The sequence below is a fragment of the Lissotriton vulgaris genome, chromosome 12 (genome assembly GCF_964263255.1).
Source record: "Lissotriton vulgaris chromosome 12, aLisVul1.2, whole genome shotgun sequence".
In the NCBI taxonomy this organism is placed as follows: domain Eukaryota; kingdom Metazoa; phylum Chordata; class Amphibia; order Caudata; family Salamandridae; genus Lissotriton; species Lissotriton vulgaris.
In genome coordinates, this window is record NC_141700.1 from 79601093 (window position 1) to 79627833 (window position 26741).

At 42.5% G+C, this 26741-nt stretch overlaps 1 protein-coding gene across 2 annotated transcripts in view; it reads right to left on the reverse strand.

Moving 5' to 3' along the window:
- LOC147673373 (natural killer cells antigen CD94-like) overlaps positions 1–26358 on the reverse strand; it is an 88569-nt gene extending 62211 nt beyond the window's left edge. For both annotated transcript variants that reach the window (XM_086946349.1, XM_086946348.1), the window contains exons 1-2: positions 26167–26358; positions 4628–4761 (exon numbers count right to left, since the gene is read on the reverse strand). In XM_086946349.1, the coding sequence (XP_086802475.1) occupies positions 4628–4700 (73 nt within the window). In that variant the 5' untranslated portion in view covers positions 4701–4761; positions 26167–26358. The remainder of the gene's footprint in view (positions 1–4627; positions 4762–26166) is intronic.
- Positions 26359–26741: the final 383 nt, after the last annotated feature.

Genomic DNA, 26741 nt, shown 5'->3' on the forward strand with positions numbered 1-26741 from the left:
TTGATTTGTTTGTAGAGTCTGTTTAAAGGCAAAGTACATAAAGAAACAACACTTTAGGTTAAAAATCTTGGTCTATAAGTAATAGTAAAAAAACATTAGAAATTATTAACAGTGCTATATGATTACTTACTTGTAGTTTCAGGACGAATTTTCTTGCACAGAAGAATATAGATGGTGCTCCCAAAATTGGCAGTATGTGGTCACGAAGAATATTCCCTGCAAGTTGTATGGCTGTTTGTGACTGGTTTATATAGTCTATGTGTAATTAAGTTTGCTATCTGATTGGTCAGATATGTAAAGACGAGTTACTATTGGTTAGTTTTAATTTTTTTTAACTTAAACATTTAAGATATATCTTATTATATTGTTTATCTAGAGGAACTGAAATGATATATTTATGTAATAAAAAACTCTTGTAATAAATATAGAATATGTACAATGAGTACTAAGTATAAAAAAAGTATGTTTACAATGAGTTTATATCCAAATATCGTTAGTGCGCGAAAACACAATTTTTTATAATAAATGTTACTTAATAATTTGAAAATAAATTAGTGAAGTCTTTTAAAATGTGTGTATTACTAAGAGAATGGATTTATTGGTGTTATATATTAAAAATTGAGTATTATTTAGCAATCGATATTTTTATATAGACGAAAATAGTGCTATCGAAATTTTAGTATTCGATATTATTGTAGTGTGCTATATGTAGTATTGAGTGTCGATATTATGGTAGTCGAAAATAATGTTAACGATATTTGTGTAGACGATATTTTTGTGCATCGATATAGTTTGATCGATATTTTTGTCGTTTTCATGTTAAGTATAGGGTGTCGATATTAGTGATATCGATGTTTGAGACTCGATGTTATAGTAGGTCGATTTTTGTGAAATCGAAATTCTGTCAGTGATTAGAACAGGTATATGGTGGCTAGGAAGATTCTTGGTTGCAGGAAAAACTTTATGATTTTAGCAATTTCACTGCTTCTCAATATTTCCAGCTTTTTGTTGCACGAAATGTTACAGGTGATCGTATTGTACCCATTCCTATTTTGAATGTTTCTTCCGAATTTTGTGTGCAAGGAATAGGCCGTGTACGGGTTGGAGACAGTATCTGCAATTATACCTATCGTATGAAGAAACGCATTAGCCCCCCGTGAATTACGCCACCCAATGTGTATTTCGTCTGTGGAGAAAATGCATATACCTGGTTACCACGTAATTGGGCTGGGCACTGTTACTTGTCCTTCCTATACCCACCTGTATACATAGCACCATTTGATTATCACAGGACACACCAACTACACCCTGTAAGCACAGCACCCACCACGGTACCCAATAGACAACGTAGGCAGCTTGTCAAGTCCAAAGTCGATCAGACCGACACCTCTTTACAGCAATTCACTGATTTTAGCAAAGGTTTAGTGCCATTCTGGGGACCCATATTTAATAGCAGAGAAAAAAGGAGATTGTCCAGGATAGTGGAAAATGTCATTAACATAACTACTGACATCCTGGCCAACTTAACTGTTGAGCTTCAGGCGACCAGGCTTGTTGCGGTCCAAAACCGTATGGTTTTGGATGTTATCTTGACTGATCGAGGCAGAGCATGCCGCTTGATCGGCAGCTTTTGCTGCGTGTATATTCCAGACTCCGCCCCCTCCATTCATCTAGCCATTCAAAAGCTGCATCGCATTGCCTCTGAAATTCATACTGATCATGGGTCCTGGACACTGTCGAGTTGGTTCTGGGGGCTCCTGTCCACCTGTGGATGGAAGTTGTTATTGATTTTGGGCGGAGCAGCCGGTATCATCTTTACCTGCTGCGTCCTGATACAATGTGGCCCGGCCTGCTGCTCCTATTGTGGCTCCCGAGTTACAACACTGTGTGTGCCTACCCCAGTCCCCGCCAAAATTCAAATGCTGCAAAAGGAGATTCATGAATTGATGGCCATTAATGAGGAGATTTTTAGAGACTAATGCCTGCCTTCGTATTTAGCTACACCACGCTAAAAGGAGGGTTTGAGGAACCGGAATCGATTTTCGGTTATGTAACACCTATAATCGATATCTTAAGATTACCATGATGTATCTAAATGATTTAGCATACGCACGCAAACATTAGCATAAATTCGTATTGCAGTATTTTAGGTTTCTAGCTTTCAACACTTTCTGCATTTTACACTCACTTGACTCGACCAACGCCATTTTGTGGCCTCGCTCGAAGTCTTACATTAGCAAACCCCATTCATTCCTTGCACTAAAGTCGTTCTCCTGAGAAATAGCCCAACTGTTGCAGAACTGCTGTTTCAGCTCGTTAGGCCCGTCAAGGTTGTAGGTAGCAGGAGAAGGCCTGATAAGCACATTCCGGGAGGGGTGCGGGCGGACTGTCTCAGAGCTGGCAGAAGGGAGTCACCCGTCCGACCTTGCTAATCTAGGATGAGCTAAACCAAGAGCGCTTTGTCTGCCATATATGGCCTTTCCTTTCTGTACCAACCTGTACCAACTTGTATTTTTCCATCTTGGGCCATGATTCTGCAAGTGCAACTGTATATATGTGATGTCCTGACAGTGTGCCAGCAGTCTTCTTGGCGGACCTCGTGGGGTTAGGTCGCAAGGAGCTCCTCTGGCAGAGTTTGTTTGTTATAATAAATCCTTGGACCTTCTACACTGCCAACTGACTGATTATTGGTAATGGGAATAGGATTGGTTGTGAATGCAATTATAATTAGGAGGTGGTAAATAATTTTCGGTACTTCAGTTATGTTTTATTTCGTCAACTGATCCAGTGTACCCCCATTGGTTTTGCGTTGCTCCATCTTACATCGAACTGACCACTGGTCACTGGGAGCAAACTGTAACGTAGGGCGGTGGGATGGAGGAATTTGGTAAAAAAACGTTGAACTTTTGATCTTGTTTTTAAAAATTTTATAATTTAGGATGGCGCAAAGAATCGATTGGAAGAATATGTCCAATGTCTGAATAACAATAGGTTAATTGTGATCCTTACATTTGAAGCCTATCTCTCTACTGAATTCCTGAACCTCCAAATTAAGATTGTAAGTGATAGATTAGAGATGGCTATCATTTGTGAGAACATCGTTATCAACCAGGTGAAAAGTGAACATTTACAGAGCTAGAGTGTCATCTATTGGGAGCTTATCAGTGCGAACAGGAACTGTTTGGGTGTGGTGGATCAGTTGTACAATGTATGCATATGTTTGTGTATTCTTAACCTGGGGTTATTCACCCTGAGTTATTCATAATAATTTATATTAACCTCTTGCTGTGTAAGATTCGTAGAAATTTTATTTCAAATATGTATTCATATAATTATTGAATAGTTGTGTGAAATGTATTGGTCAACTTCTTACAGTTACCCCAAAATATAGCAATGAACAGTGGCTTTTACTTCAAGTTTACCTGAAGGTAAATAAAATAGAGAGCCAACTAGTTGCTTGTAAGAAAGATTCACATATTAAAGAGAAATTAAATGTGAGTTTCTTTTTTGAAAGCTTCTGACCAAAGGACTTAGCCATCCTCCAAATCCCATGGATGCTGCGTCTATGCCATCTGTAAGGATGTCACGTGCAAATTTGTTTTGAACAAGTCCAATCCCTGCTGGAGTCTGGAGATGCACACCAAATTATTTTGCTAAGTTTGATAAGATTAGTCACATTTGAGAAGTGGAAATCAGGAGTTAACACTAGCAAGAAGGGAGCATACAATGATTATCAGGAAGGTCACTGAGAATCTAAAGGATTTTAAAAAGGAGGAAGGGCAAGGAGGATTTGTTTTAATACATGGGCCCAAAGTGTCCTAAACAGTCAGAGGATGGGTCCTTGAAGTCAGATAATGAAATAACAATTAACCGCTGCTGATGTCAGCCCTTATAGAGGATCTGATTTATATCATTTTATCAGTTAATGCATTGATGATTGACAACAGCATGAGTGACGTGGTACCTGAACTGAAAAGCTTAACCTTAATTTTTGCCAATATGAATGAGTTTTTAAATCATAGAATACAATGCCTACATATTACAATGCAACTTGAAACTATTTATTGCTTCTTATGTCAATTAATTTTGGATTTTTGGGTTTTTGCATTGATGAAAGGGGCAAGGCAAACATAATACATAAAAAAGCCTTTAGATAGCGTTGACATTTAGAGTCTGATCTAGACTTTTCTGGACTGGGTACCTCATCACAATGTGAGTTGTGACATAGTACCCTTATATCAAACTTTTGTTCCATGTCTTCCTCATTCACAGATGGGTGGACCCTATGCGTAATGTCGATGGAGCCTTGTTGACTCCATTGATCTTTGATGGAAAACGACCTCAATACGCAAAACCGAGTGTGGACTGTTAGAGGAGGACATTACACCATCTACCACACACACAGACAAGCATGCACACACCCTCACAGTCACACACACCCACACACACCCATGGAACACACCGTGAAACAAACACTATCACACATTCACAAACATCACATCATTTTACACACTGCATAGCATGATGTGATATTTCTATACCCATTTTTCTTTTTCACATGCAGTAACATATCAGGAAACCTCCCCCAGACCTCTGAGCCTCTCCATTTCCCCATGGTGCCCATTACCTGATCTCAACTTAGATGTTTTCCCCACATTTGACATAAATTTCAAATCCACATAGGTCACATCCGACTCCATTGAAGCAGGTCTCTTCTACACCAAGGGTACCGTTTCCAAGGTAATTGTTTCTTCACAACACCTGAAAGTGACAAGGTAAAAACAAAGCAAGGTTTGTGAAAACACTCGTAGGGGGGAATCCCAGACGCTCTGTGACTCACTGGCTAACTTTTTCCAAGAGAAGATCTCTCACATTTATGCAAAATTTTACCTCCCATCCTTGTCAGATGTGGGAACCACTAGTCCCGAGTTAAAGGAGTCACCCTACACCTTAGATAATTTTGGACCCTTCACCCTGGAGGAAATTCGCTGCTCATTGGCGTCAGCTAAGTCAGGCTTCCCTCTGGACATCTGCCCCCCTCCCAAATAATATCTCTGTTGGCCAACCACCTTGCCCCGATGATCCTAGCGATCTTTCATTGCTCTATGAAAACAGGCATCATTCCGCTTAAGTGGAAGAGGGCTTGCATACGCCTAACCTAAAGAAAAACACCCTGGACCAAAAATCTCTGGCCAATTACTGGCTATATCTTTGCTACCTCTTCTGGGCGAACAGCTTGAGAGTCCAATTAACAAACAACTAGTTACTTACCTTGAATCCAATCAAATCCTAAAGACCTCCCAATCTGGCTTCCATCAGGCCACAGCACGGAAACAGCACTTTTGGCCGTAACTGATTTCCTGCGTCGCAGGCTCGGCGTAGGCAACCCAGTAATGCTTGTGCTGTTAGATCTCTGGAGTCAAGCTATCCGTGCTGAAGACAGCTAATAGCCAGAAACCGGTCCTAGGATGCTTGATTCCGGTCCAGAGCAGACATGGCTTGGCAGTTCGGGCTAGACTGTTCCCATGAGGCACAGGGTCAAGACTGATTTGCATATCACCATGTCTGAACTGGGGTGGCTTGGTGAGCAAAATATCGATGGATTGTACCCAGATCTGTGACTGGGGGTGAATGCTTTGCCATTGTGCAACATTCCGTCCATCTTCATGTTTGTTTTGCTGTTCACCCTATGTGGGAAGGGTATGCCCAGACGTGGGTCCCGTGCTCACTAGGCCACTGGAGTCAAGCTATCCTGGTTGAAGACGGCTAATAGCCAGAAACCGGTCCTAGGATGCTTGATTCCGGTCCAGGGAAGACATGGCTTGGCAGTTCGGGCTGGACTGTTCCCATGAGGCACAGGGTCAAGACTGATTTGCATATCACTATGTCTGAACTGGGGTGGCTTGGTGAGCAAAATAACAATGGATTGTACCCAGATCTGTGACGGGGGGTGAATGCTTTGCCATTGTGCAACATTCCGTCCATCTTCTTGTTTGTTTTGCTGTTAGATCTCTCAGCAGCCTTTGATACAGTCTCTTACACAAGGTTGCTGGAAAGGCTGCAAGAGATCAGCATACAAAGCCTTGCACTAAAATGGCTCCACCATTTTTTGGAAGATAGATATAAAACCGTCATCCTTGGCCCAGACTCTTCGTGTATGTCAATCCTGGACAGGGATGTTCCACAGGGCTCCTGTCTGAGCCTGACTTTATTTAACATCTACATGGCCCCCCTGACCAGGATTGCTGAGCATTTTGGCTTTGAAATAATCTCATATGAGAATGACACCCAGTTGAAGTTTACATTTGACCCCGACCTGACAGCTGCAAACGACCGTTTTACCCTGGGCATGCTAGCCATCTCTGATTGGATGAACAGGAACTATCTCCAATTAAACGCAGACAATACGGAGATCATGCTGTTTGGGAAAGCTGCCTCTATATGGATGGACGATTGGTGGCCGCACCAACTGGGGTCCATCCTGATACCCAAACAAGTAGAAAAAGATTTTGGCATGAAAATAGACAAAGCACTAACAATTAGGCCTGGGCGGTGAACTTTGCGGAGTTTGCGGAGTTTTCTGCACGTTGCACTCCACAGAGTTCGCACAGTGCAGAAAACTCCACTGCACGGTGTGCAGCTGAGTTTTTTTCCCGCTTGCGATCGCGAACGGTAAGTTCGCGAGCGTGAGCTGCCACTCGGGTAGAATACCAGGACAAACTGCAGTTTGCACTGCACTCCGCCACTCTCTGAACTTTGCAAAGTCTTTTTTTAACTGCGCAGAGTTTCGCGTAGCAAAACTACACAAACTACGCCCAGGCCTGCTAACAATGAGACAGTACATACTGGCCACCTACGGAGTATGCTGTATTGTATTGTATTGTATTGTATTGTGATTTGTAAAGCGCGATTGCTGCCCAATGGGCGTCCAAGCGCTGAGGCATAAAAAACAGAACTGATGAGTGATGGAAGCGAGCTTAGGTGGATATAGCAAACAAGTACGTTTTCAGCTGCTTTCGGAATGAGAGTAAGTTGGGATTGGACCTGATTTGTAGCGGGAGTGTGTTCCACATCTTCGCAGCGTTTAAGGAGAACATCCTTCCTCCGGTCCTGGCTCTCGGCACTCTTGGGACTACGGCTAGAAAGGCTTCCGTAGATCGGAGGTTTCTGTTAGGATGGTATCGAGTAACCAGTTTGTTGAGGATCCTTGGGCCAGACCCCCAGAAAGCTCGATGGGCGATGCATAGTGCCTTAAATGCCACTCTGCTTTACTGGGAGCCAGTGTAGGGCGACCAGGGCAGGTTTTGCAGACTGCGTCCTCGGAATCTGCAGCAACGTGCGGGCTGCGCAGTTTTGGACGACCTGCAGTTTCCGCATGGACAGCTCTGGGGCCCCCACATACAGAGCGTTATTTGAGTCCAGCCGGGACTGGATCAGGCCCTGAACTGCCACTTGTTTTGCTTCCATTGGGAGGAGGGGGAGGACCTTCCTTAGTGTTCTAAGTAAGCCAAAACAGATGGCGGAAAGTTTAGTCGCCTGGGTGGAGAAGGAGAGGTTTTTATCCAGCCATACTCCCAGGCTTTTTACACTCTCTTTGGGGATGGGAGGTGTGCCCAAACATCCAGGCCACATGGAGGGGAGTAAAGTGGGTGAAACAGTGCCTAGGAGCATGAGCTCCGTTTTATCTCCATTCAGCTTTAATGAAGAACTGTCATCCACTTTTTTATATCCTCTAGGCAGTTCATCAGGTTTCCTGAGGTGTGGCCGGTGCTTTCCTGCGTCAGTGAAACCACTAGCTGGGTATCGTCGGCATATGATACAATTTTTATGCCTGATGGTTCGACGAGCCCAGCCAATGGTTTCATATAGACATTGAAGAGCACAGGGCTCAGAGAGGAGCCCTGTGGTACTCCACAGTCTAGGGGTTTTCTGACTGATGTTATGTCCCCATCAAAGATTTGGAAGGATCTGTTATGCAGGAATGATTCCAGCCATTTTAGAGCGTCGCCTCCGACACCGATGTTATGCAGACGGTTCAGCAGAGTGGCATGGCTGACCGTGTCGAAGGCTGCACTTAGAACAAGGAGGATCACTGCCACTGATCCCCCTTGATCCAGTATCCTTCGAGACTCTTCGACGACTGCCAGCAAAGCAGTTTCAGTACCATGTTTTGGCCTGAAACCTGTCTGGGATGGGTCCAGGAGTGCATGGCTTTCCAGAAATTGTGTCAACTGGGTATTTATGTGTTTCTCTAGCACTTTACTTACCCAGGGGAGTAATGAAATTGGACGGTAGCTAGAGTGATCTTCTGGGTTGAGGGTGGGTTTCTTTAGCAGAGCCCGTACCATGGCTCTTTTCCACCCGGTTGGTACTGTGCAGGAGGAAATGGATGAATTAAGGAGCTCTAGCACCACTGGAAAGATGGCTTGGCCTGCCTGGAGCAGTATTTCTGGTGGGGCAGGGTCAAGGGGAGACCCAGATTTGACTTGGGCTGCCAGTTGTTGCAGTGTCTCCAGGTTTAGTGGGGAAAAGTGGTCCAGCATAGGTTGTCCTTGCAGGGGGGAATTATTCAGGGGGCTTTGGTTAGTTGAATTGTTAGCTGTTACCGGGAAAGCGGAATAAATCTGCGTGACTTTATTGTGGAAAAAGTCTGCAAGTTCATTGCATTGCTCTAGTGATTTCGGGACTGGGGGGCAGTATTGACAGTAATGCATTTTTTGACCAGATGGAAGATCTCCTTGGGTTTTGATTTTGCTGCCATTATTTGGTCTGCAAAGTAGGCGGACTGAGCTGTTCTCACCCCATTTCTGTAGGCCTTAATAGCCTCTTTGTAGTGTTTTTTGTTTTCTGGGAGGAAGTCTATTCTCCAGGCTCTCTCTTTTTTCCTGCAGAGGCGTTTCAGGTCTCTCAGGGAGTCTGAAAACCAGGGAGCAGACTTGTGTACTCTCTTGGGAGCGGATTTCCGTAGAGGAAGGATCGTGTCCAGTGATTTCCTGATCCAACCCTCATAGTTGTTATTTGCTTGGTTGGGGTTAGTACAGGGAGGTGGACGGGAGTCTTCAAGGATAGTTGTCCATGGCTCTATGGAAAGTTTTTTCCAATTCCTCCTAGTTATAGGACGGGGAGGCAATGAGGGAAGTTTGATGGTAGGCCAGGTAAATGGGATGAGGAAATGGTCTGTCCATGGGAGGCGAGTGGGTTGCCCGACCGCTAGTCCGGTGCAGTTACTAAAGATTGGGTCGAGCAGGTTTCCCTTTTCATGGGTGGGGGACCTAACCAACTGAGTCAATTGCAGAGCTGCCAGGCCCTCTGTTAATTCCCTAGCAACGAGGTCTGTGGGGGAGTCAAAATGGAAGTTAAAATCTCCTAGAACTGTATAGTTAGCCGGGGTTAGAAGCCGATTCGCGATGATATCTGGTAGAGACCTAGTGAACAGTTTTCCTGAATCTGGGGGGCGGTATATCAGGGTACCAGAAAGGGAGCTGTTCGCAGAGAAGTCTATTCTGAATGCAATGCTTTCGCATTCGGGAATAGCTTCGGTCGAAATACGGCAGCAGTATTTCTCTTTTAGAATGATAGCCAGGCCTCCCCCTCTTCCCTTGGTCCGGTCCATTCTATGGATTTGGAACCCAGGGGGAAGGGCGGTGACTATGTCTGGCTCTGAATGGGGCGTGAGCCATGTCTCCGTCAAGAAGATGGCATCCGGGTTGTGATTCTCTAGGAGAAGGCATATCTGCATGCTATGCCGAGGAAGAGATCGGCAGTTTAACAGGTACATCTGGTAGTCCTGTGGCGTGGCTGGTGCCTCGCTGATGTCAAAGGAGTGTTTGCAGCCAGGGCATTGAATAGGGAGGTCGGCTGGAGGAAAGGAGTGCGGGCATTGCGCCATAATAGGAGGTCTTATCTTTTTTTATGGCGGCTGAGCTGTATGTCCTGACCTGGATGGTGTGGGGGGCAGGGGTTGTGGCCCCTGGCCCCGTCAGGTCGCGGACGGGCGCAGACGGGCTTGCCTTTGGCGCGCCTTCGGCGCACCGCCGGCGCGCCCGCTGCGCCCGTCCGCTGTGCCTCCGGAAACAGCACATTCTTAAATGAGGGGGAAGGGGGGGGGGGGGGGGGTGTGGCCTAACTCGGTGGGCGTGTCCCTGTGGTTTCACGGCGGCTGTCCTCAACCCTCCTCAGCGCCTAGCTCAGCTGCGCGAGGGGTCGATTGTCAGGGGGCAGTGGTTAGGCTTTAGGGGAATACAGTTGTAACACACTCAAACAGTTTTAAAAACAATCTTTAAAATGAAGAGCCAACAGTATTCACACACAATAGTTAAAAAGTCGTCTTAAAAATAGCGTTTCCCTGCTCTCGGCTTCCGCCTCAAGAGCTCAGTCTTTTATCAAGCGCTGACAGGAGAGCGCGCGCTTTTATAACGAGGGTAGCGGGGGGCGTGGCCTAACTCAGTGGGCGTGCCCTTGTGGTTTCACGGCGGCTGTCCTCAACCCTCCTCAGCGCCTAGCTCAGCTGCGCGAGGGGTCGATTGTCAGGGGGCAGTGGTTAGGCTTTAGGGGAATACAGTTGTAACACACTCAAACAGTTTTAAAAACAATCTTTAAAATGAAGAGCCAACAGTATTCACACACACAATAGTTAAAAAGTCGTCTTAAAAATAGCGTTTCCCTGCTCTCGGCTTCCGCCTCAAGAGCTCAGTCTTTTATCAAGCGCTGACAGGAGAGCGTGCGCTTTTATAACGAGGGTAGCGGGGGGCGTGGCCTAACTCGGTGGGCGTGTCCCTGTGGTTTCACGGCGGCTGTCCTCAACCCTCCTCAGCGCCTAGCTCAGCTGCGCGAGGGGTCGATTGTCAGGGGGCAGTGGTTAGGCTTTAGGGGAATACAGTTGTAACACACTCAAACAGTTTTAAAAACAATCTTTAAAATGAAGAGCCAACAGTATTCACACACACAATAGTTAAAAAGTCGTCTTAAAAATAGCGTTTCCCTGCTCTCGGCTTCCGCCTCAAGAGCTCAGTCTTTTATCAACTATCACAAAATGCGCCTTCTGTGCAGCATCTTCCTCTACCTTCCAACTTCTGCCCACAATAATGTGGTCCAAGCCTTAGTAATGAGCAGGTTGGACTACGGCAATGCCCTCCTAGAAGATGTAAATGAGACCCTCATTGCCAAACTCCAGTCAGTTCAAAACACTGCAGCCAGACTTGTTCTTAACCTTCCATCAGGCACGGCCTTGGGTCCATTGCTGAGGGAACTGCACTGGCTACTGGTGAAGAAAAGATTGTGTTTTAAGATCTGCTGCCTTACCTATAATGCCCTCAAAGGGAAAGGTCCGCTATATCTGCAACAAAGAATCAAAACTTATATTCCGAGTCGTTGCCTAAGATCTCTGAATAAAGCCCTACTGTGTGTTCCTTGCATTCGTCAGACCTGCAGTGGTGGAAAAACCTTCTCCTATCTTGACCCCCACAACTGTAAGAAGCTTCGACTGTATGTTCGCACATCTTCGAACTTCTGCAAATTTAGGAAACTCCTCAAATCCCACCTGTTCTGACCTTCCTCTTTCTCTTGATCCCTGCTTCCGCAGCAGCGCCGAGATGCACCCGGGTGAGTTGTGCGCTATATTAAATATGACTTAACATAACATAACACGGGTGAGGGGAAACCAGTAAATGGCTTGCTGTTCCAACAGGTATAATAGATAGCAAAAATTCAGTGTCAAAAACACAGATTCAAGACATGAGTGACAACACAATGTTTTTTTAAAAAGATAAGCTACATGCAAATAATATGGTAACTCCAATAATGTATTCACTTCAAAATAAATGTGCACAATGTGAAACTCCTGCATAGGTTTTCCAAATAAGACTATTAAAATGTGTTTTCCCTGTTCTAGCAAAATTCAGTGTTTTGAAAGTCTTTTTTTTTATAACATCCCTTCAACTTATGTTTTATGGAAATTTCAGTGTTTTATCCTCTGAAATGTAAAGTATGTTTCTTTATGCAGATAAAAATGTTTGCGATGATAAAAAAATCTACAAAAAACTGTAATTTTGGTACTTCTACTTAATCTCAGATATATATCTGTCTAATGTCCGTGTATGTGTACATACAGCCTTTTTATGCACATATACACATGACATCGCAATCGGCAATACCAATGCAATGGTTCGCAATTTAATTGTTGTGCATCAAAGATGGTCATGATAATACGTTGAAATATTTGAATAGTCATTAGTGCCAATAATATTGGCTCGTAAAGGTAATAGATCCTTATGCATGTTCACAAAGGTAAATATACATGTTTATATCACATCTATAAATAGTTGTAACTATAGACAGTTTTGCCAGTCACCATCTCACAGTGCAAATTTACACCTAGGTGAGACTTACATATCTCCAGACCCTCAAATCTAGTGGTATAGCATACTAGATCAGAATGTTTCAGTATGTGGTTACTATTTGTATCTTTCTATACATATATTGGTATGTTTATTATTCTTTAAAGAAACTTTAATCTAAAATATAAATAGCATTTAGTTTGAACTATTTATTGTTAGCAAATACCTAGTAACATTAAATCTTACAACACAGCGCAACAAATAAAACATGTGTATTAAAATTTAATTAATTTAAATATATTAATTTAATTTATAAATTACAATTTTACCCAATATTATTTTTTAGAATTCACACAATACATTTTTTATTTTTATTTACTAATTACAAAATGTTGTTAAAATGTATGTGTTAAATTCATTCAAATTATTTCTGGTTTTTTAATAAATGTGCATTTAACCATTTGAATTCTGATTATTATGACATTTTTAAATAAAATAATTTATTGATCACATATATATATATACACATACATGTATAATTTAAATGTTGAAATAATTTAATTTATTTAACATCATTACACTATTTTGTTAGAGATTTTATTTTATTTCTCTTTCTCTGTTATTTACTAATGGAGTGTGTTGCAGTTCATATGATCATGTGAGTAGCTATGTGTGGTGCTTGACATTCTCCACGGCTGTGTCAGAGTATATTTACTGTTTTGTCGCCTTTAGACTGCAGTAACTTTAAACGTTATTTTTTGAATAGCAATAGTCCCACTATTTTGTGGATGTAGGTCCCTCCATAAATGTGCCTCCCTTAAGTAGTAATAAGTATTCCCCTTGTCCATCTCACCTTTTTTACTGAATTATAGATCTCTGTGAACGGGGATCTCCACCACCATGGTGGAAATCATCACACAGAAAAGATAGGGGAGCCAGTGACAAATGTCTCCAAATGTATGTTTGTAGAAAGAATTTTGTAGTAACTGGGTGGTACACTTTATATGAATACACTAAGGGCCATATGTAGGTGGGGCAATACCGGTCGGTAATGGTGAAATTCTGTAAATTTCACCGTTTCCGACAGGTATTTACGGTTTTGAGATGTAGGAGGCTGCAAATAAGGAATCTGTCATTTACTGATTCGTTATTTTAAGGAATCGGTAAAATTCCAATTCCTTATTTTAAGGAATCGGTAAAATACCAATTCCTTATTTTAAGGAATCGGTAATTTACTAATTCCTTAAAGCCTATGTAGGGAGCACTCATTTTAGCCTTAAGAATTTGTTATTTACCACCAACTACAAGTTGTTGGTAAATACTTAGGGCCCGATGTAGGTACCAAATACCGGTCGGAAACGGCCGATTTCGGCCGTTTCCGACCGGTATTTGGCCTACTGAGATGTAGGGGACCTTTTTTTGTCCGATTCAGTATTTTACCAATTTGGTAAAATTACCGAATCGCAAAAATACCGAATCGGTAATTTTACCAATTTTTTTAATTTGGGATGTAGGTGGGACTACTTTCAGTCCCACAGACCCTTCAGATTCGGTATTTTAACACCCAATCCAATTGGGTGTTAAAATACCGAATCCAGGTGTGCATGCACATGTGTGCATGCACATCTATGCCATGTGACAGACAGACATGCCCTTAGGGCATGTCTGTGTGCCACATGGCTCACATGCCTTTTTTTGGGGTGCTGGAGGGTGTCAAAGTGACACCCCCTGCACCCTTGCACAAATCGGTAATTACCGAATCGGTAATTACCGATTCGGTAATGCCCATTGATTCCTATGGGCTTCAAGGCCCACGGAAGCAATGGGGGATACCAAATCGGTATTTACAGAATCGGTAAATACCGAATCTTACAGATTCGGTATTTACCGAATCTGAAATACCTACATCTCCCCCCCTCTAATTTACCACTTCATAAATACCGATTCGGTATGATTCGGTATTTATGAAGTGGTAAATGTAGATTTACCTACATCGGGCCCCAAATACCTTAAATAAAGCAATTTTTTGCTTTTTTCTCAGTGCCATGTGGCAGACATACATGCCCTTAGGACATGTATGTGCGCCACATGTGCACACATGCACGATTCAGGGGTGCAACAGGGTGTCAATATGACACCCTGCCACCCTTGAATATGCTTCCCCTTTTACCGATTCGGTAAATACCGAATCGGTAATAGTGAATGGCTTCCCATTCATTCCTATGGGCCTCCAGGCCCATAGGAATGAATGGGAAGGTATTTCTTATTACCGAATCGGTATTTACCAAATCAGTAATAAGAAATGTTACCGAATCTGTAAATTTTACCGATTCATTACCTACATCACATTTACCGATTCCTAAATACCGAATTGGTAAAATGCAGTATTTAGGAATCGGTAACATGTGATTACCTTAATCTTCTTTGATAATTAATAATGTAAGATAATGGTGTGCTTTCTTATTATATTAGGACATTGGTGTGCGTGGGAGACTGAATTATCCACCCACACCAATTGGCATTGTTAGCACCTAGGTTTCTAAAGGTCATTGAATGGTTCTTGTATTGTACAACTATTACTCCCTGTGCTACAATGGACTAAGCTACGTTCCGCTCGCATAGTTTGCGAAGTTTGCGCTACTCCGCACTACGTGAATTGCACGTAGCACACTGCGAACACGAGTAGCGTAGTGTAGCGCAGCAGTATTTTTTTGCTTGCTTGCGGTCCTCAACGTCAAGTTGGCGACTACGAGCAAGCAAAAAGACAATCCGGCGAAACTTTTTCCATGTTCGCGATCAGCAACATCAAGATGGCGATCGCGAGCGTGGAAAATAAACCTCCCGGCGAGATTCTCAACGTGGGGAGGTCAGGTTTCTCATTGCGAGTGGTCGCGACCGCTCACGATGAGAAACTACCAGTCCGCGTTGAGAAAGCTGCCGCTCGAGTAAAAATCTACTCGAGCGGCAGAAAACGACAGCTCGCACTGTGATGATTGCACAGTGCGGATGAGCATCCGGCACTTTGCAATCATCGTGAACAGCGCACTACGCAGTTCACGTAGCACTAGCTTGCGTAGTGTGAAGTGCACTTTGCGTGGCTACGTGTAGCGCTACTCCGCGAACTACGCCCAGGGTTACAATGGGCTTGATGTGGATGTTCAACAGCACTTTTACCACTGCTATCAATGTGATACTTTATACATTGATAATACAGTACATGGCACAAAGCACAGTGGGGAAAACTGAGCAGACCGTCTTTTACGCCAAAAGGAAGTACTGTCCACCTGGGGCTTCAGCACTAGTATTCCCAGTTGAAATGAAATGAATGAAATGAAATGAAATGAAATGAATGAATGAAATGAAAATTACACTTGTATAGCGCATAACTACCCGGAGGCCTCGCAGCGCTTGTGACTGAATGCTTGTGGTGAGCACGGGGTAGTTCAGCAGGCTTTAGCGAACAAGTGAGTTTTTAACGCTTTTCTGAAAGACCTAAGGTTGTTATTCTCTCGAAGAGGGAGCGGAAGAGAGTTCCAATACTTGGCCGCAGTATGGGAGAAGGAGCGACCGCCCCAGCGAGCTTTGTTGACTTTGGAGGTAGTTGCAAGCTGTAAGGAGCTAGAACGGAAGGATCTGGACGGGGCATAGGGCGTAACTATAGGGTGTCGGATTGAGGGCCTGTCCGGTGAAAGGATTTGTGCAAGATACACATAGCCTTGAACTGTACTCTGGCCGCAACTGGGAGCCAGTGAAGTTCCTTTAGGGCTTTTTTCGCTGACTGCCAGCGGGGGATGTTAACCCCTTCGATGTTGATGACGAGCTCAGCTCGTCATCAGCCACGGGTGGCGTGTGCAGATGACGAGCTGAGCTCGTCATCTAACGCGGCTTTTCGAAAAAAGCCGCGTAGCGCAAAAATCGCTGCAGCAGCGATGCGGTTAAACAGTAGACGAGCAGCACAGTTTTGCGTAACTTGGAGCCTATAGGTCACTGATACCGGGGCTCCCATGTATAGGGCATTGCCATAATCCAGGCGGGAGAGTATCAGGGCCTGGACCATGATCCTCCTCGCCTGGAATGGGAGCAAAGGGAGCACTTTGCGCAGCATTTTCATCAGCCCGATACATGTAGAGGCAGTCTCGGTGGCCTGAACCGAAAAATCAAGTGATTTGTCAAGCCAGATCCCAAGGCTCTTTATCTGAGGTTTGGGGGTGGGAGGCGGGCCAAGACATGGAGGCCAGATGGATGCTAGGGTAGACGGGGGAGGGTTGCCCAGCAGAATAATGTCTGTCTTCTCCCCGTTTAGTTTCAAACAGGAAGATTGCATCCACCTGGCAACGGCCTCTAGACAGGGACCTAAGGTGGTAGACGATCCCTCAGAGTGGTCCAATGAGACTACCAGTTGGGTGTCGTCGGCGTAGGTAACAATACGCACACCAAAGGGATGGACTATCCTGTCTAGGGGTTCCATATAGGCATTAAAAAGAGTGGGACTCAGGGAGGAGCCCTGGGGGACCCCACACCTGAGTGGATGTTTGGGGGAGACTGCCTCACCCTCAAACACCTGGAAGAATCGATCGTCCAGGAAGGAGGTCAGCCATTCCAGGGCCGCGCCCGACACGCCCAAGCCACTCAGTCGTTGTAATAGTGTGGCATGGTTGACCGTGTCGAACGCGGCACTGAGGTCAAGTAGAATGATGGCGACTTTTCCTCCCCGGTCCAGCACAGCTCTGGCTTCTTAAGAGGGCAGTTTCAGTTCCGTGTTGAGGACGGAACCCTGTCTGAGAGGCACGTAGCAGACTGTTGGACTCTAAATAGTCTACTAAGATGTTATTGACGTGCCTCTCAAGCAGTTTACTCATCCACGGAAGTAAAGAAATAGGGCGATAGTTAGCCAAGTTATTCTGGTCCAATGTGGGCTTTTTCAACAGGGCTTTCACCATCGCACACTTCCACGAGGATGGGACGGATTTGGAGATGATGAAGGCATTAAGGACATCCAAGATGACCGGTCGAATGACATCCATGACCTTAATGAGAGTCTGGGGAGGAGCTTGATCATTGGGAGATCCAGAGGTGATCTTAGGGATCAGTCTGTCTAAAGCAGTGGGGTCAAGGGTGGGAAATTTGTCAAGCATACATGGGACAGAGGAATCGAAGGTTATGGGAGAGGTGAGTTCCGTATCATCCTTGGCATTGCTAAATGAGGAATAAATGGCCTGGATTTTTTGGGAAAAAAAAGTAGCCAGGTCGTTACAGCGGGTTTGTGCGCCGTCAGCTGAAGGACGCTCAGGGGAGGGGGAGATTAGGGATTTAGCTATTTTGAAAATTTCCTTGGGGGGCATTAGCAGCCGAATTGATTTTCGAATCATAAAAAATAACTTGTGCAGCTTTTATCTCATTTTTGTAAAGCTTTATTGCGGCTCTGTATTCGACCTTCCTGAGTTGGGAGTGGTCCTGCCTCCAGGCTCTCGAGAGTTTACGGCAGGCTTGCTTCATTGTTCTAAGGGCGGTTGTGTACCACGGAGCAACTTTGGGTCTTAATATTGTTTTAAGAGGGTGCCTTGGGAGAACCTCATCGAGGGTACTAGAGATCCAGTTGTCAAAATTAGTTGTAGCAGTATTAGGATTAGTTGCCCTATTAGGTGGATCTTTGGCGAGGGCCAATTCCCAATCAGGGAGCGGAAGCGAGGCCCATTTCGTTCCCAAATGCTTGTTAGGGTTTTGAGGGGTGGAGGGGGGATTTGTAGACCATATAAAAGGTAATAAAAAGTGATCAGTCCAGGGTAACGGGATAGGTGACTCAACCGTTAGATTGTCTAAGTTGCTATAGATATGGTCCAGGAGGTGTCCCCTGATATGTGTCGCATGAAAGCCATTTTGGCATAAGTCAATGGCCTGAAGGTAAAGCGGAAATTAATGGCTGATATGTCATGGGGGTTGTCCAGATGTAGGTTGAAATCCCCTAGCAAAGTGAAATTAGACAAGGTGAGCACAGCATTGGCGGCGATATCTGTCATGTTAGCGACAAAATTGTTAAGAGCGCCGGGTGGTCGATAGGCTAGGATGCCAGAGAAAGTGGTGGTAGGAGAGAATTCTAAAGTAAAATGTAGGCTCTAACAAGCTGGTGTGGTGGATGAAATGACGCAACATTTATAGCTATCTCTATAAATGATGGCCAGTCCACCGCCTCTCCAAGTCTGGCGATCCAATCGTTTGAGAGTGTAGCCTTGGGGAGTGGCCCATACTGTGGTCGGGACACAGTATGGGTGTGGTTAACATCACACTTAAAATCAGATGCTAATGGGCATATTTACTAACTTTTCATGTAATGCAGCACCAGCTTAAGAATTTTTGGGGCCCCGGACAAATGTATTTTGGAGGGTCCCTGTTCGGAAACAGATTTGAATTTATGATCTAATTACGGCTCGTTCATGCCCTCTTTGGTCAGGTTCATGACACACTGACAGGCACACTGGTCCAAATTACTTTGAGGGTATTTTGTCTTTGGGTGTGTGCCTCAGAATGCAGAATAAATGCAAAGAGGAAATAACAAGTAGAGCTAAAGCTATTTCCCTTAGTTACGCCAGCCTCAAGCAGGCACACCATTTTGGGACAAACCCAAGTCTTTATTAATATGGGTCTGTGTCAAAATACATATGTGGATGCATGTGAATGGCCAGATCACACCTACCTGAAACAAAGCTACACAAGGCAGTACTGTGCACTGCCTTGTGCTACTTTTGCTTTTTGCAAAAGTCAAGTAAATCATGATTTGAATGGCTTTGTAAATCCCAAAATAGATTTTGCATCAGTGCTGCATCATAAAAGTGATGCAAATCAAGGCAAATTCTCATAAAATCTGGGCCTAAGTACCTGATCCTTACAGGAATGGAGCCTATTTTACCAGATTAAAGAGAGAGCCATCTTAACTTCTAAAGTTATAGATCTATATTAGAATTCAGTAGGACCGCCACATGGGCTCATGTCAACATTTTGCAGAGTGTATCCCCATTACTTGAATAGCCTAAAGACCTATGATCAGAGAAAGGGGAGGTGAGAAGGCAGATAGGTGCTCGAGCTTTAACTCCCATTTTCAACTTAAACCCTTAAGCACTTTAAGAGCAACATTGTCTTGTCTGGACCCCTGATCAGATGGATGCCAACAAGGGAAGAAGAGAGAGCAAAGTCCATCAGAATCAGTATTTTGTTATAATTATTCCCCACAAATTGTTGTAAATGATCTGATATTTAATTACAGGAGAGAAGAGGGGGTACATGGGTAAATTGAGCTTTAGGATTCCTCTTTAAGGAAAGAAATAATAAAGATAAAACACGTTTATTTATTTAATTACTTATTAAGGAGTTTTTTAAAGCGCTGTGTGAATCATTGCAGTTACATCAGAGCACTAGGTTGTATCAGGAAAAGAACAACTGGGGTGGTGGAGACTTAGAGTCCAAATAGAGAGGTAGGGCCGCCTGATATTCTTTGTGGCGAAGGAATTATATTATAGACGCTTTCAAACTTAGTACCCATTTTAGTTCATGTCAAACAAATGCTTGTTGGCAGCTTATTAAAAGTTCAGCAACGTCCTGTAGTTATTATCCTTCTAAGGTTCATTTTAGTTTAAAATTAAGAAAACAACAGATACAAAGCAACTAAGGCTTCCATTAAGAAGTGGAGATTGCAACAAAGAAACTAACCCTATGAAGAGACCTGATCATTTGCAACAGAGTAACTATTCCTGGACGGTACACAGACAAAATATCGATTTTTAAATATCGATATACAAAAATATCGAAGTTTAAATATCGATGGGACAAAATATCGAAGGTAAGTAATATCGACAGTCTTAATATCGATATTAGTATGATATCAGTAATATCGAAGTTTTAAATATCGATGTCAATAATATCGAAATAAATAACTTCGATGTTATTAATATCAATTTTTTAATAAATTTAGTGTATATTATATTGTATTTATTATGTTTTATTATTTATTTTTAATGTAATTTAATTAAATATTGTCTTTTACTACTGTAGCGGGTTGTGGGTTTATAGGGGAATAGGGTGGGAAGTAATTTAATTATGTTAAATTAATTAATAATTAGTAGGAATTATTAATTAATTAATTGAGAAATAATTTGTAATTAATTTTAATTAATTGATTAATTGATAAATATGTTCTGTAGCGGGTTATGGGTTTATAGGGGAATAGGGTGGGAAGTAATTTATTAATAATTAATTAATTAATATATGTTTGTACATATTTTAATTAATCATTAATTGGTAATTAATTTATATCAATTAGTTAATTAATTAATATAATTTTGTACATATTTATAATTATTAATTAGTTGGTAATTAATCAATATTAATTATTTAATTACATTAATTATAGTAATTTTTTTATATATAATTTTTTGTTATTCTTAATTAATTAATTATGAAAAATAATATTAATCATTAAATTAAATTAATTACAGCTAATGTGCTAATATATTTACTTTATTGTTATTGTTAATTAATAATTAATTGGTAATTAAATAATATTAATAAATTTTGGGTAAAGGAGTATTTTTAGGGTTCAGGGTCAGTTTTCAGTTTTTGGGTAAAGGGGTATTTTTAGGGTTCAGGGTCAGTTTTCAGTTTTTGGGTAAAGGGGTATTTTTAGGGTTCTGGGTCAGTTTTCAGTTTTTGGGTAAAGGGGTATTTTTAGGGTTCAGGGTCAGTTTTCAGTTCATGGGTAAAGGGGTATTTTTAGGGTTCAGGGTCAGTTTTCAGTTTTTGGGTAAAGGAGTATTTTTAGGGTTCAGGGTCAGTTTTCAGTTTTTGGGTAAAGGGGTATTTTTAGGGTTCAGGGTCAGTTTTCAGTTTTTGGGTAAAGGGGTATTTTTAGGGATAAGGGTCAGTTTTCAGTTCATGGGTAAAGGGGTATTTTTAGGGTTCAGGGTCAGTTTTTAGTTTTTGGGTAAAGGGGTATTTTTAGGGTTCAGGGTCAGTTTTCAGTTTTTGGGTAAAGGGGTATTTTTAGGGTTCAGGGTCAGTTTTGGGTTTTTGGGGTACAGGGATATTTTTAGGGTTCAGGGTCAGTTTTGGGTTTTTGGGGTACAGGCGCACAGGGTAAAAAAAAAAAATATTACATTAAAATAAATAAATAACATTAAAAAAAATATTACATTAAATTATTAGGTGTTTTATTTATTTTAAATGTATATGTATTAGTTTTAATTTTGTTTTAATATTTATATTTAATATTTGTAAAATTATATGTATTTAAAAATTATTTTTACATTATTATTAATACATTTAAAAAAAGGATATTTTTGATTCCGATATTTTTGTACTACGATATTATTTTTTCGATATTTTTGTACTTACCTTTATGAAGATAGGATTCCGATATTTTTGATGTTGATATTTTTGCTCCGATATTTTTGTATTTCGATATTCTGCCTGTCGATATTATGTCAGACATTCTTCCTGGACACAGACTTAAAGCAACTCACAGTTTTAGAAAGTGTGAATATTGATACAAAGAAGCAATCCTGAAAAAGAAACGTGGACAGTGGCAGAAGGTAATTGGTCCCAGAGAGTAACTCCAGGTAAATGTAACCATGAACACAAAGAGATCAGAGGAGTAAATGTGAACATTGATACAAGGCAGCGCAGCCCTGAAGAAAATGTGAACATTCAAAAAATGTTAAATCTGTGACATTTATTAAAATAACGAGGTAAACTGCGATTAAGTGTTTAGCAATAAATTGTGCAGACGGTTCAGCCGGTGCAGCGGCACCAGCACTGGAGAGTAAAGTCCTGCTGCACTTGAATTATAATTCTTTATTGCAACTAAACAACTGGATTGGGAGGGTATATTCCTTGCTTGCGTTGGAGCCAATGGAATCATCGGTACACCCGCGATTACCGAAGGTCTGGGTGCCGAACACGAAGGCTGCGCAGTTTTGATTCCACCTCAGGCCTCTTTAATCCCCCACCAGACACTCCCTCCCCTTTATCGTGCTCTTGCAGGTTCTTGGTTTTTCCCATTGTGACTGTTGTTCTGTCTTTCTCTTTTTCCCTTCTTTCCACCTTTGTGTTTTGTTGTGCACAATGAGTTAAAATAAGCACCTTACACCAAAAATGAGTACCAGTGGGCCCCACCTGCAACCACCGGCTCAAATTAAGCACAGCCTGCACCACTAAATGGGATATCTGTGTGCAGAGAATACATGAAGTAAGATTGTCATGGTCTGGAGTGTTGAGGACGACTGCAGAAATGACCTAGGAACTGAGCATTGAATATTGCTGCTCGTGGTGTAGCGCCTTCCTGAGTACTGGCCCTGTACCTGCCTATCTAGCTATGAAGCTAACTTCTGCCTTGTGCCTCATTTCTATAATTTCACTTTGTCACGTTTGTTCGTAAGGAAATGAAGATGCTGATAGCAAATCATTGGGAAGATTTGGTCATGAAGGCACTTCAGAGCGCCCCATTAGTATTTGCCCTCTGTCCTCCCATGAGTCCGAAGGTGCAACACCACCTCTGAAGACCAGCCTCACACCTCTGGGTTAGAAAGGGTGGAAGCAAGAAATTGGGCAGTTCTGATGGGGCAGCGGCACATGCCTGGCCCAGTAGATGTGTCCATTTGATCTCTTTAAACCACTCATGCGCAACAACCTGATGCTAATCCTAAGGTGTGAACTTGTGTCCCTCAACTATACATTGGCGCTCAAAAGACCAATGGATACCGTGTTTGGCACTTACTGTGGGACTAACAGTTTAGGGGCTGTATCAGTCGAAAGAAACTAAGGATTGACACTTAAGCACCAGATTTTGATACGAGTCGACAAACCTAACCCAGTGGCATTCCAGCCTCACCAAAGGATGATACTTTGTCCTTGGGCCTACATTTAGACTAAAACCTACTTTCTTTTCCTGATTTTTCTCCATCCTTCCAGAACAAACTACAAGTAGCACTGACCCTATCGAAATTGATACACAATAAAGGCGTACTCTTCCACCACACCCCTTCGCGTGGCCTTGTGAAAGTGTAAGATTGACCAATCACTACGACTTTAATCCCTCACAATAAAGGGCTTCTTATCACACCCTTCAATGCTGAGTGACAATGTGAGCAATCTGGAAACCCGCAGTCTTTCTTCCCTCACTACCAGCCTGACTTTGATATGTCCCGGTGTCTATTATCCAACTTTATGATAAGCTTACAATTAGGGATCGCTAAATAAAACTTGTCACGTTTAAAGGAAATAGTGTTAGTGCTTGATTACAACTGATTTAATACTCTTTACTTAGACAGTGTTCCAATCACCTTTCCACAATAGAACTCTTGGCCTTAACAATAGCTGAAAGGTAAAGCCCCTTTGCCTGACCTTGGAATACCAATGTATCTGGCCCGCCCTTGCCAGCATAGTTTATGTTATTTTTTAATTGTATTTGTCACAAGAAATTCCCTAAATTATGCCATTATGTCACGTCACTTAAGTACATGCCGTTCACAGTAAGATTTTACTGCAAGCACGTGGAATAAAGTGAGCGGCCAGAATAAAAGCCGCAGTTGCTCATGCCACTTGCTTTTTTTGTTATTTTGTTTTTATTTTTACTGCAAAATGTCCAAAACTGTTATGAGGATGCACTTTGCACTAAAATACAGTACAAGATGACAGATTCGCATTTCATGTGTCTACACGTAATTTTCTGGAAATTATGCGTAATTACTCCAGAGTAAATTACACAAATTTCGCCAACACCTAATGACAGCCTCAAAAGGACTCCTCCACAATCAACCATGATACCACATCTCCTCCTTTTACACATGGTGCTAGGTCCCCGTAGCCCAAAGGGCTCTTTCATGACTTCACACATAGGCACTCAACGGTGAAGGCCCCATCTTCTTGTAACAAAAGGTCGCCGTCTAGTAACTACAGAATGTCAGAACAAAGGAAGTGCTACTTTTTGTTGTGTCTAGTTTCAAGAAACACCACAATGGAAGCTGTTTCCTCTCTTCAAACCACTAAACATTGCAACACTCAACAGATAGGGAAACACTCGGACCAACTTGCATTCAAGAAAGCAAAACAAATCAGGCGTTCTTGCTTCCAGTTTGAACCCCAGACTCAATCACTATACTGTAATTTGCATTGCATTATTATCATGCAATTACATCGAAAGAACTATGGCTGATTTCACCAATTTGTTGGCTTGCAATGTTCATTATAATGGCGTGTATGGTCTGTGCGTCCACACTGTAACGTGCGGCTAGGAAACCCCACTCTGAACTATGACTGTGTCGGGGCGTAATTTGAGCCAGTGGTTGCAGGAGGACTCATTTTTTGTCCCTGCCTCGTATCTTTCCTCATCAGTCTTTGCCCCAGAGCAAGACAGGAATATACAAAAATGGTGGAAGAGAAGGACAAAAAAACAGTGATAAAGAAAGATAAGAAAGGATGGGAGGGATTAAAAAGTACCTGAAAAGAAAGAGTGAAATAGGAAGGCAGGTAGTGTCAGCTGGTGATTCAAAGAGGCATGAGGTGGAATCAAGCCTTTGAGGCTTTGGTATTTGGTAGCCCTGAATTTCAATAGTATCAGCTATGGCTTCTGAGCAGCAGTTGGGGCTCCAGCACTTATTCTTTTACAAGTTAAGCACTGGGAAGTGCACATGTCTGTGGTTGGTGTATCATAATTAAAGACATATCTAAATTGAACAGGCCAAGTGCCTCCAAATCAAAGGAAGAAACCACCCACAGAAGCTTAATGCACACATTTACAGACAAGGCAACCAAGCGCTCAAAGTCTAAAGAGCACAACTTCAGACAAAACAACCAAATTAGCATCAGTCCGGTACACCTCACACACGAAAAGACATTGAATTTTAAGCATCCATAAAATGCTGAAGTACCTTTTGCTCTTATTCATGACACAATCGTACATACATGCACAAGACAATTTAAGACACCACTTAGCACCTCACACCCAACTATACTTGCTACATGTGCCAGACTACAAATTTACACTGTGCTGTCTAGACTGCAAGATCTGGCTTTTTTTTGTTTGTTGCAGATTTATAAAGCAAACTTGACCCGAAGGTATTGGAGCGCTTTACATGAGCACCGGTTATGTTCCACAAGGACACATTCATTTTTTTGGTGGGCACATGGAGATTAAGTAATTTGCCCAGAATCACAGGATGTGGAGTCGACTCCGAGACTCGAACCTTGGTTTCCAGCACCAAAGTCGCAGTCTAGACGTGAGACCACATCCTCTCCCCAGACTTGCATCAAAGCAGTCAAGGTTTCCTGCAAGTAAAGCCCTGGCTTGAAATGAATAGTACATGCATGTTACATGGATTCTATGTACAACAGGGACACATATCAACAGCAAGCTCTACAAAAACACGGATACGAATCAACAGGCATACCAATCAAGGTTTAATATCTACTGTGAATTATTATATTCATAGCTACTGTTTTTTAATTCTGACATTTCTGAACCATTTTCTAAAATCTTTTAGTCTTCCAATGGACATGAAATCATGGTGTTGAAAAACTGCACACTCAGTCCTCTCTTGCGACCAAACACACAGCCCAAAGTTTTCCTTTACAGACCACCCTAGAACCATGTACTCTTCCAACCACGAATGCACTTTCCAGCTCACAATGGTGATCAATGCAACCCGCAAAGAAACTCTTGCTTGCACCAAAATAGAAAAAGCAAGTGCACATGCAACAGACGGCTTGCACCATATGGGACAAAGCTTCCTGGTGCACAAGCCAATCAAGCTGTGGTATGCAAATACATACCTAATAGGGTACTTACTTTAATACTCCATTCATTTAGCGCTTGTGCTACGCACGAAACCAAATCCTCTGTTAGTGCAAATCTACACACTAGTCTAGCAATTTGTCAATGGCATCACCCGGGATCAGTGACCGTGAAAATCCAGTTCTTCTCAGTAAAAGTGCGTGACAAGTCTTCAAGACGGTAGCGCTCTAGTCGATACACCCTTGTGAAGTGATGCCCACATCTAGGACAGAGTATTTTTGTGACTTCTCCAAAATGGTTTGTGGCTTCCAACTCCTTCCTCTTATCTAGAAAGTCTACAGGATGTTTGCAAATTAAGCATAATAAATGCCCAATTCTCAGAAAAAGTCACAATTCTGCAGACATAGCTCTACACCCTCACATGGGTTGAGTCAAAACTTTCTGGAATTCACAAAACTTTTCCATATTATGTCTAGAACCTGCACCAGTCTCAATTTCTCTGTGTTATTTATCAGACAGTTTCTTCAAGTCTTTGTTCCCAATCTATATCTTTGCGTCTTGTGCAATTCGGCACGGCGAAATGCTAGCTCTTTGTGCCACGGCACAATTTTCGATCCCTTTTTTTCTCC